Source organism: Oncorhynchus tshawytscha, unplaced genomic scaffold (assembly GCF_018296145.1).
Source record: "Oncorhynchus tshawytscha isolate Ot180627B unplaced genomic scaffold, Otsh_v2.0 Un_contig_2339_pilon_pilon, whole genome shotgun sequence".
NCBI classification, from domain to species: Eukaryota; Metazoa; Chordata; class Actinopteri; order Salmoniformes; family Salmonidae; genus Oncorhynchus; species Oncorhynchus tshawytscha.
The window spans coordinates 132,415-145,899 of NW_024609751.1; the positions used below are offsets into that span (position 1 = coordinate 132,415).

Here is a 13,485-nt window from a genome sequence, read left to right on the forward strand (position 1 = left end):
AAGGGCATCTAGGAAAATCTTTGTCTCTTGATAAAAAAAAAATCAGACACTAAAACTAAAACACACTTTTGGGTAATTGTTTCCATTTCAACGTTTAATAACGAAACCCCTTTTTAATTTTAGAATACGAAGCCATTACAGTCTTCTGGGTTTATAAATATTATTCACAAGATGAGTTCACCTCCAAAAAAGGTTACGACTGGATCCTACACAATACTATAGCCTACTGCTAGGGCTAACCACTTAGCATCCCGCTAACCACTTAGCATCCCGCTAACCACTTAGCATCCCGCTAACCACTTAGCATCCCGCTAACCACTTAGCACCTAACCACTTAGCATCCCGCTAACCACTTAGCATCCCGCTAACCACTTAGCATCCCGCTAACCACTTAGCATCCCGCTAACCACTTAGCATCCCGCTAACCACTTAGCATCCCGCTAACCACTTAGCATCCATCCCGCTAACCACTTAGCATCCCGCTAACCACTTAGCATCCGCTAACCACTTAGCATCCCGCTAACCACTTAGCATCCCGCTAACCACTTAGCATCCCGCTAACCACTTAGCATCCCGCTAACCACTTAGCATCCCGCTAACCACTTAGCATCCCGCTAACCACTTAGCAGACTAACCACTTAGCATCCCGCTAACCACTTAGCACCCCGCTAACCACTTAGCACCCCGCTAACCACTTAGCATCCCGCTAACCACTTAGCATCCCGCTAACCACTTAGCATCCCGCTAACCACTTAGCATCCCGCTAACCACTTAGCATCCCGCTAACCAAGCTAACAACAACAATATGTGGCAGTACACACACACACACACACACACTCTCTCTCTTTCTCATTGGAACAGGCCACAGTTGTACAGTATGTCAGAGGCAGATCGGAAGGTGAGGACATCGTCGTGGAAACGCTGCAGGTCCAACCTGGCCTGCTTGACGCCCCGCCCCCCTCGACTCTTATAGGTCATAGTCAGCAGCTTGGAGCTCAGGTAGTGGAGCCACAACACATTAGAGTGGGGCTGGTAGTCACCCCACTTGTTACTGTAGGAGAGAGAGACAGACAGACAGACAGACAGGTTAGAGACAGGTTACCACCCACACCCCGATAACCACCCACCCCAACGTACCCGTTCTCCTGTCTCATGAGTCTGTAGATGCCAAACTGCAGGTCTCCATGGTAACCCCCCACCCCAACGTACCATTCTCCTGTCATGAGTCACCCCAAGCTGCAGGTCTCCATGGTAACCCCCACCCCAACGTACCCGTTCTCCATGGTAACCCCCACCCCAACGTACCCGTTCTCCTGTCTCATGAGTCTGTAGATGTCAAACTGCAGGTCTCCATGGTAACCCCCACCCCAAACGTACCCGTTCTCCTGTCTCATGAGTCTGTAGATGTCACAACTGCAGGTCTCCATGGTAACCCCCCACCCCAACGTACCCGTTCTCCTGTCTCATGAGTCTGTAGATGTCAAGCTGCAGGTCTCCATGGTAACCCCCACCCCCAACGTACCTGTTCTCCATGGTAACCCCCACCCCAACGTACCCGTTTCTCCAGGTCTCCCCCCACCCCAACGTACCCGTTCTCCAACCAGAACACCCGTTCTCCTGTCTCATGAGTCTGTAGATTCAAACTGCAGGTCTCCATGGTAACCTCCCCACCCCCACCCGTTCTCCCCAACGTAGATGTCAAACTTCTCCATGGTAACCCCCACCCCAACGTACCTGTTCTCCATGGTAACCCCCACCCCAACGTACCTGTTCTCCATGGTAACCCCCACCCCAACGCCATCCGTTCTCCATGGTAACCCCCACCCCAACGTACCCGTTCTCCTGTCTCATGAGTCTGTAGATGTCAAACTGCAGGTCTCCATGGTAACAACCCCACCCCAGATGTCACCCGTTCTCCCTCATGACAGATGTCAGACCAGGTCTCCATGGTAACCCCCCACCCCAACGTAACTACGTTCTCCATGGTAAAGAATTAACCCCCACCCAAACACACCATTTCTCCTGTCTCATGAGTCTGTAGATGTCAAACTGCAGGTCTCCATGGTAACCTCCCCACCCCAACGTACCCGTTCTCCTGTCTCATGAGTCTGTAGATGTCAAACTGCAGGTCTCCATGGTAACCCCCACCCCAACGACACCCGTTCTCCAGGTAACCCCCACCCCAACGTACCTGTTCTCCATGGTAACCCCCACCCCAACGTACCCTGTTCTCCATGGTAACCCCCCACCCCAACACCCGTTCTCCTGTCTCATGAGTCTGTCTCATGAGTCTGTAGACGTCAAACTGCAGGTCTCCATGGTAACCCCCACCCCAAACTACGTTCTCCTGTCTCATGAGTCTGTAGATGTCAAACTGCAGGTCTCCATGGCCCTGGAACAACTCCTCATCCTCTGAGATGTCACAGGACACGGTGAGACCATCTACACACACACACACACACACACACACACACACACACGTTAGTGGTACAGAGAGAGAGACAGAGAGAGAGAGAGACAGAGAGACAGAGACAGAGAGAGACAGAGAGAGAGAGAGACAGAGAGAGAGAGAGAGAGAGAGAGAGAGAGAGAGAGAGAGACAGAGAGAGAGAGAGAGAGAGAGAGAGACAGAGAGAGACAGAGAGAGAGAGAGACAGAGAGAGAGAGAGAGAGACAGAGAGAGAGAGAGAGAGAGACAGAGAGAGAGAGAGACAGAGAGAGAGAGAGAGAGAGACAGACAGAGACAGAGAGAGAGAGAGACAGAGAGAGACAGAGAGAGGGGTAGAGAGAGAGAGACAGTGAGAGGGGTAGAGAGGTGGACTGACCGATCTCGAGCCTGGAGAGGGAGTAGTCGATGATGCGTACGCTCACCCCCCTGGTCTCTAAGGAATGGTTTGTTCCATTGAGGAGGAATCTCCCCTCCTTCTCCTTAGTGGACTGGACCAACACATTACCCCAGTGGAGGTCTCTGAGGACAGGACAACAGGTAGACAGACAGGTGTTACCAGACAGACAGGTCAGACAGACAGGTCAGACAGACAGGTCAGACAGACAGGTCAGACAGACAAGACAGACAGACAGACAGACAAGACAGACAGACAGGTGTTACCAGACAGACAGGTTAGACAGACAGACAGACAGGTCAGACAGACAGACAGGACAGACAGACAGACAGGTTAGACAGACAGGTTAGACAGACAGGTTAGACAGACAGACAGACAGGTCAGACAGACAGGTCAGACAGACAGACAGGTAGACAGACAGACAGGTCAGACAGACAGGTTAGACAGACAGGTTAGACAGACAGACAGGTCAGACAGACAGGTCAGACAGACAGGTTAGACAGACAGGTCAGACAGACAGACAGGTTAGACAGACAGGTCAGACAGACAGGTTAGACAGACAGGTTAGACAGACAGGTCAGACAGACAGGTCAGACAGACAGACAGGTCAGACAGACAGGTCAGACAGACAGGTTAGACAGACAGGTTAGACAGACAGACAGGTTAGACAGACAGACAGGTTAGACAGACAGACAGACAGGTCAGACAGGTTAGACAGACAGACAGGTTCAGACAGACAGGTCAGACAGACAGGTCAGACAGACAGGTCAGACAGACAGGAGACAGACAGGTTAGACAGACAGGACAGACAGACAGACAGGTCAGACAGACAGACAGGTCAGACAGACAGGTCAGACAGACAGGTTAGACAGACAGGTTAGACAGACAGGTCAGACAGACAGGTTAGTCAGACAGACAGGTCAGACAGACAGGTCAGACAGACAGGTCAGACAGACAGGTGTTACCAGACAGACAGGTCAGACAGACAGGTCAGACAGACAGGTGTTACCAGACAGACAGGTCAGACAGACAAGACAGACAGACAGACAGACAAGACAGACAGACAGGTGTTACCAGACAGACAGGTTAGACAGACAGACCTGTGTTCAAAGCAGAGCTCCTGTTCAGCCACAGCCAGCGCAGCAGTCACCTGATGGAGGATACTCTTAGACACCATCACCGACGCCAGCTGGAGAGGAGAGAGGGAGGAGAGGAGGGGAGAGGAGAGAGGGAGGAGAGAGAGAGAGGAGGAGGAGGAGAGAGAGAGAGAGGAGAGAGAGAGAGAGAGGAGAGAGAGAGAGAGGAGGGTACAGAAAGGAGAGAGGAGAGGACAGAAAGGAGAGAGGAGAGGACAGAAAGGAGAGAGGAGAGGACAGAAAGGAGGATGGGAGGAGAGAAAGGAGAGAGAGAGGAGAGAAAGGAGAGAGGAGAGAAAGTGGACAGGGAGAGGAGAGGGGGGGGAGAAGAGGAAGGGAGGGGAGTTTCGGTACGTTCATAAACATATCACAAGACCAAACACCCAATCAGATATACTGTAGAGAACCAAACACCCAATCAGATATACTGTAGAGAACCAAACACCCAATCAGATATACTGTAGAGAACCAAACACCCAATCAGATATACTGTAGAGAACCAAACAGAACCAGGTCTCCTCAACTGTCCATTACTGTTCTCCAGGTCTCCTCACCTGTCCATTACTGTTCTCCAGGTCTCCTCACCTGTCCATTACTGTTCTCCAGGTCTCCTCACCTGTCCATTACTGTTCTCCAGGTCTCCTCACCTGTCCATTACTGTTCTCCAGGTCTCCTCACCTGTCCATTACTGTTCTCCAGGTCTCCTCACCTGTCCATTACTGTTCTCACCTGTCCATTACTGTTCTCCAGGTCTCCTCACCTGTCCATTACTGTTCTCACCTGTCCATTACTGTTCTCACCTGTCCATTACTGTTCTCCAGGTCTCCTCACCTGTCCATTACTGTTCTCACCTGTCCATTACTGTTCTCACCTGTCCATTACTGTTCTCCAGGTCTCCTCACCTGTCCATTACTGTTCTCCAGGTCTCCTCACCTGTCCATTACTGTTCTCACCTGTCCATTACTGTTCTTACCTGTCCATTACTGTTCTCCAGGTCTCCTCACCTGTCCATTACTGTTCTCACCTGTCCATTACTGTTCTCCAGGTCTCCTCACCTGTCCATTACTGTTCTCCAGGTCTCTGCCTCCAAACTCAAACTCCAGGATCAGAAACAGCTGCTCGTCATTGAAGAAATCTGAGACAGAGAAACAGACTAAATTAGTCAATGAGGTTTATTCAGGAGAACACTGGTCTGTCGTACAGAACCATTCATTTAATACCGGCTCCTTCCTCCTTACATTCACACACAAACATTAGGTATCCTACACACACACTGTCCTGCTACCCAGCCCACAAACATTAGGTATCCTACACACACACTGTCCTGCTACCCAGCCCACAAACATTAGGTATCCTACACACACACTGTCCTGCTACCCAGCCCACAAACATTAGGTATCCTACACACACACTGTCCTGCTACCCAGCCCACAAACATTAGGTATCCTACACACACACTGTCCTGCTACCCAGCCCACAAACATTAGGTATCCTACACACACACTGTCCTGCTACCCAGCCCACAAACATTAGGTATCCTACACACACACTGTCCTGCTACCCAGCCCACAAACATTAGGTATCCTACACACACACTGTCCTGCTACCCAGCCCACAAACATTAGGTATCCTACACACACACTGTCCTGCTACCCAGCCCACAAACATTAGGTATCCTACACACACACTGTCCTGCTACCCAGCCCACAAACATTAGGTATCCTACACACACACTGTCCTGCTACCCAGCCCACAAAGATTAGGGAAGTCCGTGAGAATCACTCCTCCCTCAAGACAGGGAGACCCTGGGACGTACTCTCAGTGGCCCCCAGCCAAGGTCGGCACCGAATCAGACTGTTTTAAGACACTATAATACAGATATATTGTTATACACTCTGACCAAAAACTACACTCACAGATGTATAATTCTACTGACTAAAACCACACACACACACATCATTAGAATAACCTCATGATTCTCATCACTTTCAGCTCCCAGACTGAAGGGGATCAGATAGAGCTAGCCAGCTCCCAGATAAATTGGCTAATGTTAGCCAAACTGTAAACAAGATAAATCATTTATAAAACAGTTGAATTGTCTTGGTCTGAGAGAGACAGACAGGTGACCATTTGGCTACTTTCAATAAATTGGCTAATGTTAGAAACTGTAAACATTTATCATTTATAAAACAGTTGACATCCCCTGGGTTAAGAGAGAGACAGACAGGTGTACAGATGTCCTCTCTCACCTGGGTTAAGAGGGAGACAGACAGGTGTACAGGGTTCTCTCTCTCACCTGGCCGGTCATTCTCTGATCCTCTCTGTGTGTTGAAGGAGTCCCAGGCTTTTAGCAGGCTTGGAGGGTAGCAGCCCTTGACACAGTGGAGACTGGACACATACACTAATATTAGTACTAGTACCTATTGACCTAGCAATTCTACATAGATTATCTGATCGAGACGAGACAGAGAGAGAGGAGAGAGATAGAGAGGAGAGAGAGACAGAGGAGAGAGAGACAGAGAGAGACACAGAGAGAGGAGAGAGAGACAGAGAGAGAGAGAGAGAGAGAGACAGACAGAGAGAGAGACAGAGAGAGAGAGAGAGAGAGAGAGAGACAGAGAGAGAGAGAGAGAGAGAGAGAGAGAGAGAGAGACAGAGAGAGAGAGAGAGACAGAGAGAAAGAGACAGACAGAGACAGACAGACAGACAGACAGACAGACAGACAGACAGAGAGAGACAGAGAGAGAGAGAGAGAGACAGAGAGACAGAGAGAGAGAGAGACAGAGAGAGAGAGAGAGAGACAGAGAGAGAGAGAGCAGAGAGAGAGACAGAGAGACAGAGAGAGAGAGAGAGAGAGAGAGAGAGAGAGAGAGAGAGAGACAGAGAGAGAGAGAGAGAGACAGAGAGAGAGAGAGAGAGAGAGAGACAGAGAGAGAGAGAGAGAGAGAGAGAGAGACAGAGAGAGAGAGACAGAGAGACAGAGAGAGAGAGAGAGAGACAGAGAGAGAGAGAGAGAGAGAGAGAGACAGAGAGAGAGAGAGAGAGAGACAGAGAGAGAGAGAGAGAGAGAGAGAGACAGAGAGAGAGAGAGAGAGAGAGAGAGAGACAGAGAGAGAGAGAGACAGAGAGAGAGACAGAGAGAGAGAGAGAGACACAGAGAGAGAGGAAGTGTATTTACTCCTTCAGTCCGATGAAGCCAGTGGTCTGGTTGTGTTTCTTCTCCTTTAGACTGCTCAGCTCCCTGAGACAGACAGACACCATTAGTACAGACAGACACCGTTAGTACAGACAGACACCGTTAGTACAGACAGACACCGTTAGTACAGACAGGGTCTCAGATTCACAGTGTATTGTCTATATTAGCAGGTTAGGGTCTCAGATTCACAGTGTATTGTCTATATTAGCAGGTTAGGGTCTCAGATTCACAGTGTATTTTCTATATTAGCAGGTTAGGGTCAGGGTCTCAGATTCAGTGTATTTTCTATATTAGCAGGTTAGGGGATTCAGGGTCTCAGATTCAGTGTATTTTCTATATTAGCAGGTTAGGGTCAGGGTCTCAGATTCACAGTGTATTTTCTATATTAGCAGGTTAGGGTCAGGGTCTCAGATTCACAGTGTATTTTCTATATTAGCAGGTTAGGGTCAGGGTCTCAGATTCACAGTGTATTTTCTATATTAGCAGGTTAGGGTCAGGGTCTCAGATTCACAGTGTATTTTCTATATTAGCAGGTTAGGGTCTCAGATTCACAGTGTATTGTCTATATTAGCAGGTTAGGGTCAGGGTCTCAGATTCACAGTGTATTGTCTATATTAGCAGGTTAGGGTCTCAGATTCACAGTGTATTGTCTATATTAGCAGGTTAGGGTCAGGGTCTCAGATAGATTCACAGTGTATTTTCTACATTAGCAGGTTAGGGTCATACTTGGAGATGATAATCTCGTGGAGGATTTCTCCAAAGGTTTTCTGTTCCTCTCCATTCACCTGGTCACATCCTTCTACTGGGATAATCTACAGAGAGAGAGAGAGACTGGGATAATCTACAGAGAGAGAGAGAGAGAGACTGGGATAATCTACAGAGAGAGAGAGAGAGAGAGACTGGGATAATCTACAGAGAGAGAGAGAGAGGGACTGGGATAATCTACAGAGAGAGAGAGAGACTGGGATAATCTACAGAGAGAGAGAGAGAGACTGGGATAATCTACAGAGAGAGAGAGAGACTGGGATAATCTACAGAGAGAGAGAGAGACTGGGATAATCTAGAGAGAGGAGAGAGAGAGACTGGGATAATCTACAGAGAGAGAGAGAGAGAGACTGGGATAATCTACAGAGAGAGAGAGAGAGACTGGGATAATCTACAGAGAGAGAGAGACTGGGATAATCTACAGAGAGAGAGAGAGAGACTGGGATAATCTACAGAGAGAGAGAGAGACTGGGATAATCTACAGAGAGAGAGAGAGAGAGACTGGGATAATCTACAGAGAGAGAGAGAGAGACTGGGATAATCTACAGAGAGAGAGAGACAGGGATAATCTACAGAGAGAGAGAGAGAGAGAGACTGGGATAATCTACAGAGAGAGAGAGAGAGAGAGAGAGACTGGGATAATCTACAGAGAGAGAGAGAGAGACTGGGATAATCTACAGAGAGAGAGAGAGAGAGACTGGGATAATCTAAGAGAGAGAGAGAGAGACTGGGATAATCTACAGAGAGAGAGAGAGACTGGGATAATCTACAGAGAGAGAGAGAGAGAGAGAGAGAGAGACTGGGATAATCTACAGAGAGAGAGAGAGAGAGACTGGGATAATCTACAGAGACAGAGAGAGACTGGGATAATCTACAGAGAGAGAGAGAGAGAGACTGGGATAATCTACAGAGAGAGAGAGAGAGAGAGACAGAGAGAGACACAGAGAGACAGAGAGAGAGACAGACAATCTACAGAGAGAGAGACTGGGAGAGAGAGAGAGCTGGGAGAGAGAGACAGCTGAGATAATCTACAGAGAGAGAGACTGGGATAATCTACAGAGAGACAGAGAGACTGGGAGATCAGACAGAGAGAGAGACTGGGATAATCTACAGAGAGAGAGACTGGGATAATCAGAGAGAGAGACAGAGAGAGACTGGGATAATCTACAGAGAGAGAGACACAGAGAGAGACAGACAGCGAGGATAATCTACAGACAGAGAGAGACAGCGAGAGACAGACAGCGAGAGAGAGAGACAGAGAGAGACAGAGAGAGACAGCGAGAGAGAGAGAGAGAGACAGAGAGAGACAGAGAGAGAGAGACAGCGAGAGACAGACAGCGAGAGAGAGAGAGACAGCGAGAGAGACAGCGAGAGAGACAGACAGACAGAGAGAGACAGAGAGACAGCGAGAGAGAGACAGCGAGAGAGAGACAGCGAGAGAGAGACAGCGAGAGAGACAGACAGCTACAGAGAGAGAGAGAGACAGCGAGAGAGACAGACAGCGAGAGACAGCGAGAGAGAGACAGCGAGAGACAGCGAGAGAGAGACAGCGAGAGAGACAGCGAGAGAGAGACCGGAATGATCTCCACGGTTCCTCTCCTACCTTGAGAGCGACGGCGTCTCCAGAGGTGTTGGTGGTACTGAAGACCTCTCCGAAGGTCCCCTCTCCGATCTTCCTACACAGCTTCATCCTGGCTGCTGGGAGACAGTCCTGGAAGCCCAGAGGTCCTGTCTGGTTACACTCCGAAAACACCTTCTGGTCATCAGACAGCTCTCCGTCTAACGAATACACACTCTACAGAGAACACACACACACACATTAGATACACACTCTACAGAGAACACACACACACACACACACACACACATTAGATACACACTCTACAGAGAACACACACACACACATTAGATACACACTCTACAGAGAACACACAGAGTACATGTGTATTTTTTGTGTGTGTGTGTGTGTGTGTGTGTGTGTGTGTGTGTGTGTGTGTGTGTACCAGAGGAGCGCTCCCCCGTATCGTTGAGCGGAGGTTTGGTGGGCGGGGCGTGTGGCGGGGCGTGGAGAACAGTTTTTGACTGACATCACCTAGCTCCGCCTCTAGCTCCGCCTCTAGTCTCACCCCTAGCTCCGCCTCAGGAGAGGACAGCAGGTAGAGAGGCCTCTTCGGAGTCAGGAACGCTGAGGAGGGACAAAGAGAGAGACATTTAACACTGCAGTCATCAACACAATGACAGCTGTCACAGAGAGAGAGAGAGACCGAGAGAGACAGAGAGAGACAGAGAGAGACAGACACACACAGAGACAGAGAGAGAGAGAGAGACAGAGAGAGGGAGATGACAGTGACAGCTGACTGGTCATGTTGGTCACTCAGTCACAGAGAGAGACAGACACTCTCTCTCTCTCTCTCTGTGTCTCTCTCTCTCTGTGTCTCTGTCCCTCTCTTACTCTCTCTCAAAGAGACAGAGAGACCGAGAGAGGTACCTTTCGGGTCACTCAGAGAGAGAGAGAGACACAGAGAGAGAGAGAGAGACAGAGACACAGAGAGAGACACACACAGAGAGACGTACCTTTGGTCTTCCTGTGTAGGGAGAGGGCAGCTTTGAGGCGACTCCAGGTATGAGTCTCAGGAGTGAGGTTTACCAGCAGAGAGGACAGATGGAGTCTGTTACCACGAACTGGAGTCCCCAATACCAGACGGTCTGATAGAATGGGTACCTGGAACATCATAATATAATACTGTCTGATAGACTGGATACCTGGAACATCATAATATAATACTGTCTGATAGACTGGATACCTGGAACATCATAATATAATACTGTCTGATAGACTGGATACCTGGAACATCATAATATAATACTGTCTGATAGACTGGATACCTGGAACATCATAATATAATACTGTCTGATAGACTGGATACCTGGAACATCATAATATAATACTGTCTGATAGACTGGATACCTGGAACATCATAATATAATACTGTCTGATAGACTGGATACCTGGAACATCATAATATAATACTGTCTGATAGACTGGATACCTGGAACATCATAATATAATACTGTCTGATAGACTGGATACCTGGAACATCATAATATAATACTGTCTGATAGACTGGATACCTGGAACATCATAATATAATACTGTCTGATAGACTGGATACCTGGAACATCATAATACTGTCTGATAGACTGGATACCTGGAACATCATAATACTGTCTGATAGACTGGATACCTGGAACATCATAATATAATACTGTCTGATAGACTGGATACCTGGAACATCATAATATAATACTGTCTGATAGACTGGATACCTGGAACATCATAATATAATACTGTCTGATAGACTGGATACCTGGAACATCATAATACTGTCTGATAGACTGGATACCTGGAACATCATAATATAATACTGTCTGATAGACTGGATACCTGGAACATCATAATACTGTCTGATAGACTGGATACCTGGAACATCATAATATAATACTGTCTGATAGACTGGATACCTGGAACATCATAATATAATACTGTCTGATAGACTGGATACCTGGAACATCATAATATAATACTGTCTGATAGACTGGATACCTGGAACATCATAATATAATACTGTCTGATAGACTGGATACTACCTACTGACTACCTACTGACCTTTTTGTGTGTGTGTGTGTGTGTGTGTGTGTGGATACCACCTACCGTGTGTGTGTGTGTGTGGATACCACCTGTGTGTGTGTGTGTGTGTGGATACCACCTACCCCGTGTGTGTGTGTGGATACCACCTACCCCGTGTGTGTGTGTGTGGATACCACCTACCGTGTGTGTGTGTGTGGATACCACCTACCCCGTGTGTGTGTGTGGATACCACCTACCGTGTGTGTGTGTGGATACCACCTACCCCGTGTGTGTGTGTGTGGATACCACCTACCCCGTGTGCGTGTGTGGATACCACCTACCCCGTGTGTGTGTGTGTGTGGATACCACCACCTACCGTGTGTGTGTGTGTGTGTGGATACCACCTACCCCGTGTGTGTGTGTGTGGATACCACCTACCCCGTGTGTGTGTGTGATACCACCTACCCCGTGTGTGTGTGTGGTACCACCTACCGTGTGTGTGTGTGTGTGTGGATACCACCTACCGTGTGTGTGTGTGTGTGTGGATACCACCTACCCCGTGTGTGTGTGTGTGGATACCACCTACCCGTGTGTGTGTGTGTGTGTGTGGATACCACCTACCCCGTGTGTGTGTGTGTGTGGATACCACCTACCCGTGTGTGTGTGTGTGTGTGTGGATACCACCTACCCGTGTGTGTGTGTGTGTGTGGATACCACCTACCCCGTGTGTGTGTGTGTGTGGATACCACCTACCCCGTGTGTGTGTGTGTGTGGATACCACCTACCCCGTGTGTGTGTGTGTGTGGATACCACCTACCCCGTGTGTGTGTGTGTGGATACCACCTAGTGTGTGTGTGTGTGCATACCACCTCCCCCAGTGTGTGTGTGTGTGGATACCACCTACCCCGTGTGTGTGTGTGTGTGTGGATACCACCTACCCCGTGTGTGTGTGTGTGGATACCACCTACCCCGTGTGTGTGTGTGGATACCACCTACCCCGTGTGTGTGTGTGTGGATACCACCTACCCCTGTGTGTGTGTGTGTGGATACCACCTGTGTGTGTGTGTGGATACCACCTACCCCGTGTGTGTGTGTGTGTGGATACCACCTCCCCTGTGTGTGTGTGGATACCACCTACCCCGTGTGTGTGTGTGTGTGGATACCACCTACCCCGTGTGTGTGTGGATACCACCTACCCCGTGTGCGTGTTGAGCAGACAGCAGTTCAGTAATGCTGCAGTCCCCAGCTCGGCCAGGAGGAGGTGCTGCTCTGCCGTCGGGAGCTCCGTCTCTCCTTCCCCAGCGACTCACACTCACACCGCTCACACACACCTTCCTACTGGTGGCGGGCCGCCCCGAGACACGCTCCTCCGCTCTTTAGGAGCTCCTCCCACCTTCCTTCTGTGGGGGTTTTCCTTGGGAACGTGCTCTTTAGGGACGAGACTGTCCCTGGGAACGTGGTCTTTAGGGACGAGACTGTCCCTGGGAACGTGGTCTTTAGGGACGAGACTGTCCCTGGGAACGTGGTCTTTAGGGACGAGACTGTCCCTGGGAACGTGGTCTTTAGGGACGAGACTGTCCCTGGGGACGTGGTCTTTAGGGACGAGACTGTCCCTGGGAACGTGCTCTTTAGGGACGAGACTGTCCCTGGGAACGTGCTCTTTAGGGACGAGACTGTCCCTGGGAACGTGCTCTTTAGGGACGAGACTGTCCCTGGGGACGTGGTCTTTAGGGACGAGACTGTCCCTGGGGACGTGGTCTTTAGGGACGAGACTGTCCCTGGGAACGTGGTCTTTAGGGACGAGACTGTCCCTGGGGACGTGGTCTTTAGGGACGAGACTGTCCCTCCCGTTGTCGTGTGACCGTGTCTGGTCGACGCAGGGTGAACATGTGGTGTCGTCGTGCAGTTTGTGTCTCT

At 49.4% G+C, this 13,485-nt stretch overlaps 1 protein-coding gene and 1 long non-coding RNA gene across 2 annotated transcripts; both read right to left on the minus strand.

Moving 5' to 3' along the window:
- Positions 1–638: 638 nt before the first annotated feature.
- On the minus strand, positions 639–12,943 carry haspin (histone H3 associated protein kinase). The gene is made up of 12 exons (XM_042317561.1): positions 12,765–12,943; positions 10,515–10,662; positions 9,944–10,125; positions 9,544–9,735; positions 7,902–7,987; positions 7,158–7,220; positions 6,276–6,367; positions 5,035–5,114; positions 3,944–4,032; positions 2,826–2,968; positions 2,341–2,442; positions 639–1,052 (listed from the first exon to the last, which is right to left on the minus strand). Exons 4-12 carry the CDS (start codon positions 9,628–9,630, stop codon positions 850–852), a joined length of 945 nt encoding a protein of 314 aa, XP_042173495.1. The 5' UTR covers positions 9,631–9,735; positions 9,944–10,125; positions 10,515–10,662; positions 12,765–12,943; the 3' UTR covers positions 639–849.
- Positions 4,565–5,040, minus strand: LOC121845725. The gene is made up of 2 exons (XR_006082749.1): positions 4,953–5,040; positions 4,565–4,912 (listed from the first exon to the last, which is right to left on the minus strand). It is a non-coding gene; the product is annotated as an uncharacterized LOC121845725 (long non-coding RNA).
- Positions 12,944–13,485: the final 542 nt, after the last annotated feature.

Bases quoted from the DNA above. Each gene is read 5' to 3' on its own strand.
- haspin (XM_042317561.1), bottom strand. From the start codon at position 9,630: ATGAAGCTGTGTAGGAAGATCGGAGAGGGGACCTTCGGAGAGGTCTTC. The intron at 6,368-7,157 runs GTAAATACACTT...GTATGTGTCCAG, and splicing joins GGCTTCATCGGACTGAAGGA to TCTCCACTGTGTCAAGGGCT. The intron at 4,033-5,034 runs GTGAGGAGACCT...TCTCCTCTCCAG, and splicing joins TGGAGAACAGTAATGGACAG to CTGGCGTCGGTGATGGTGTC.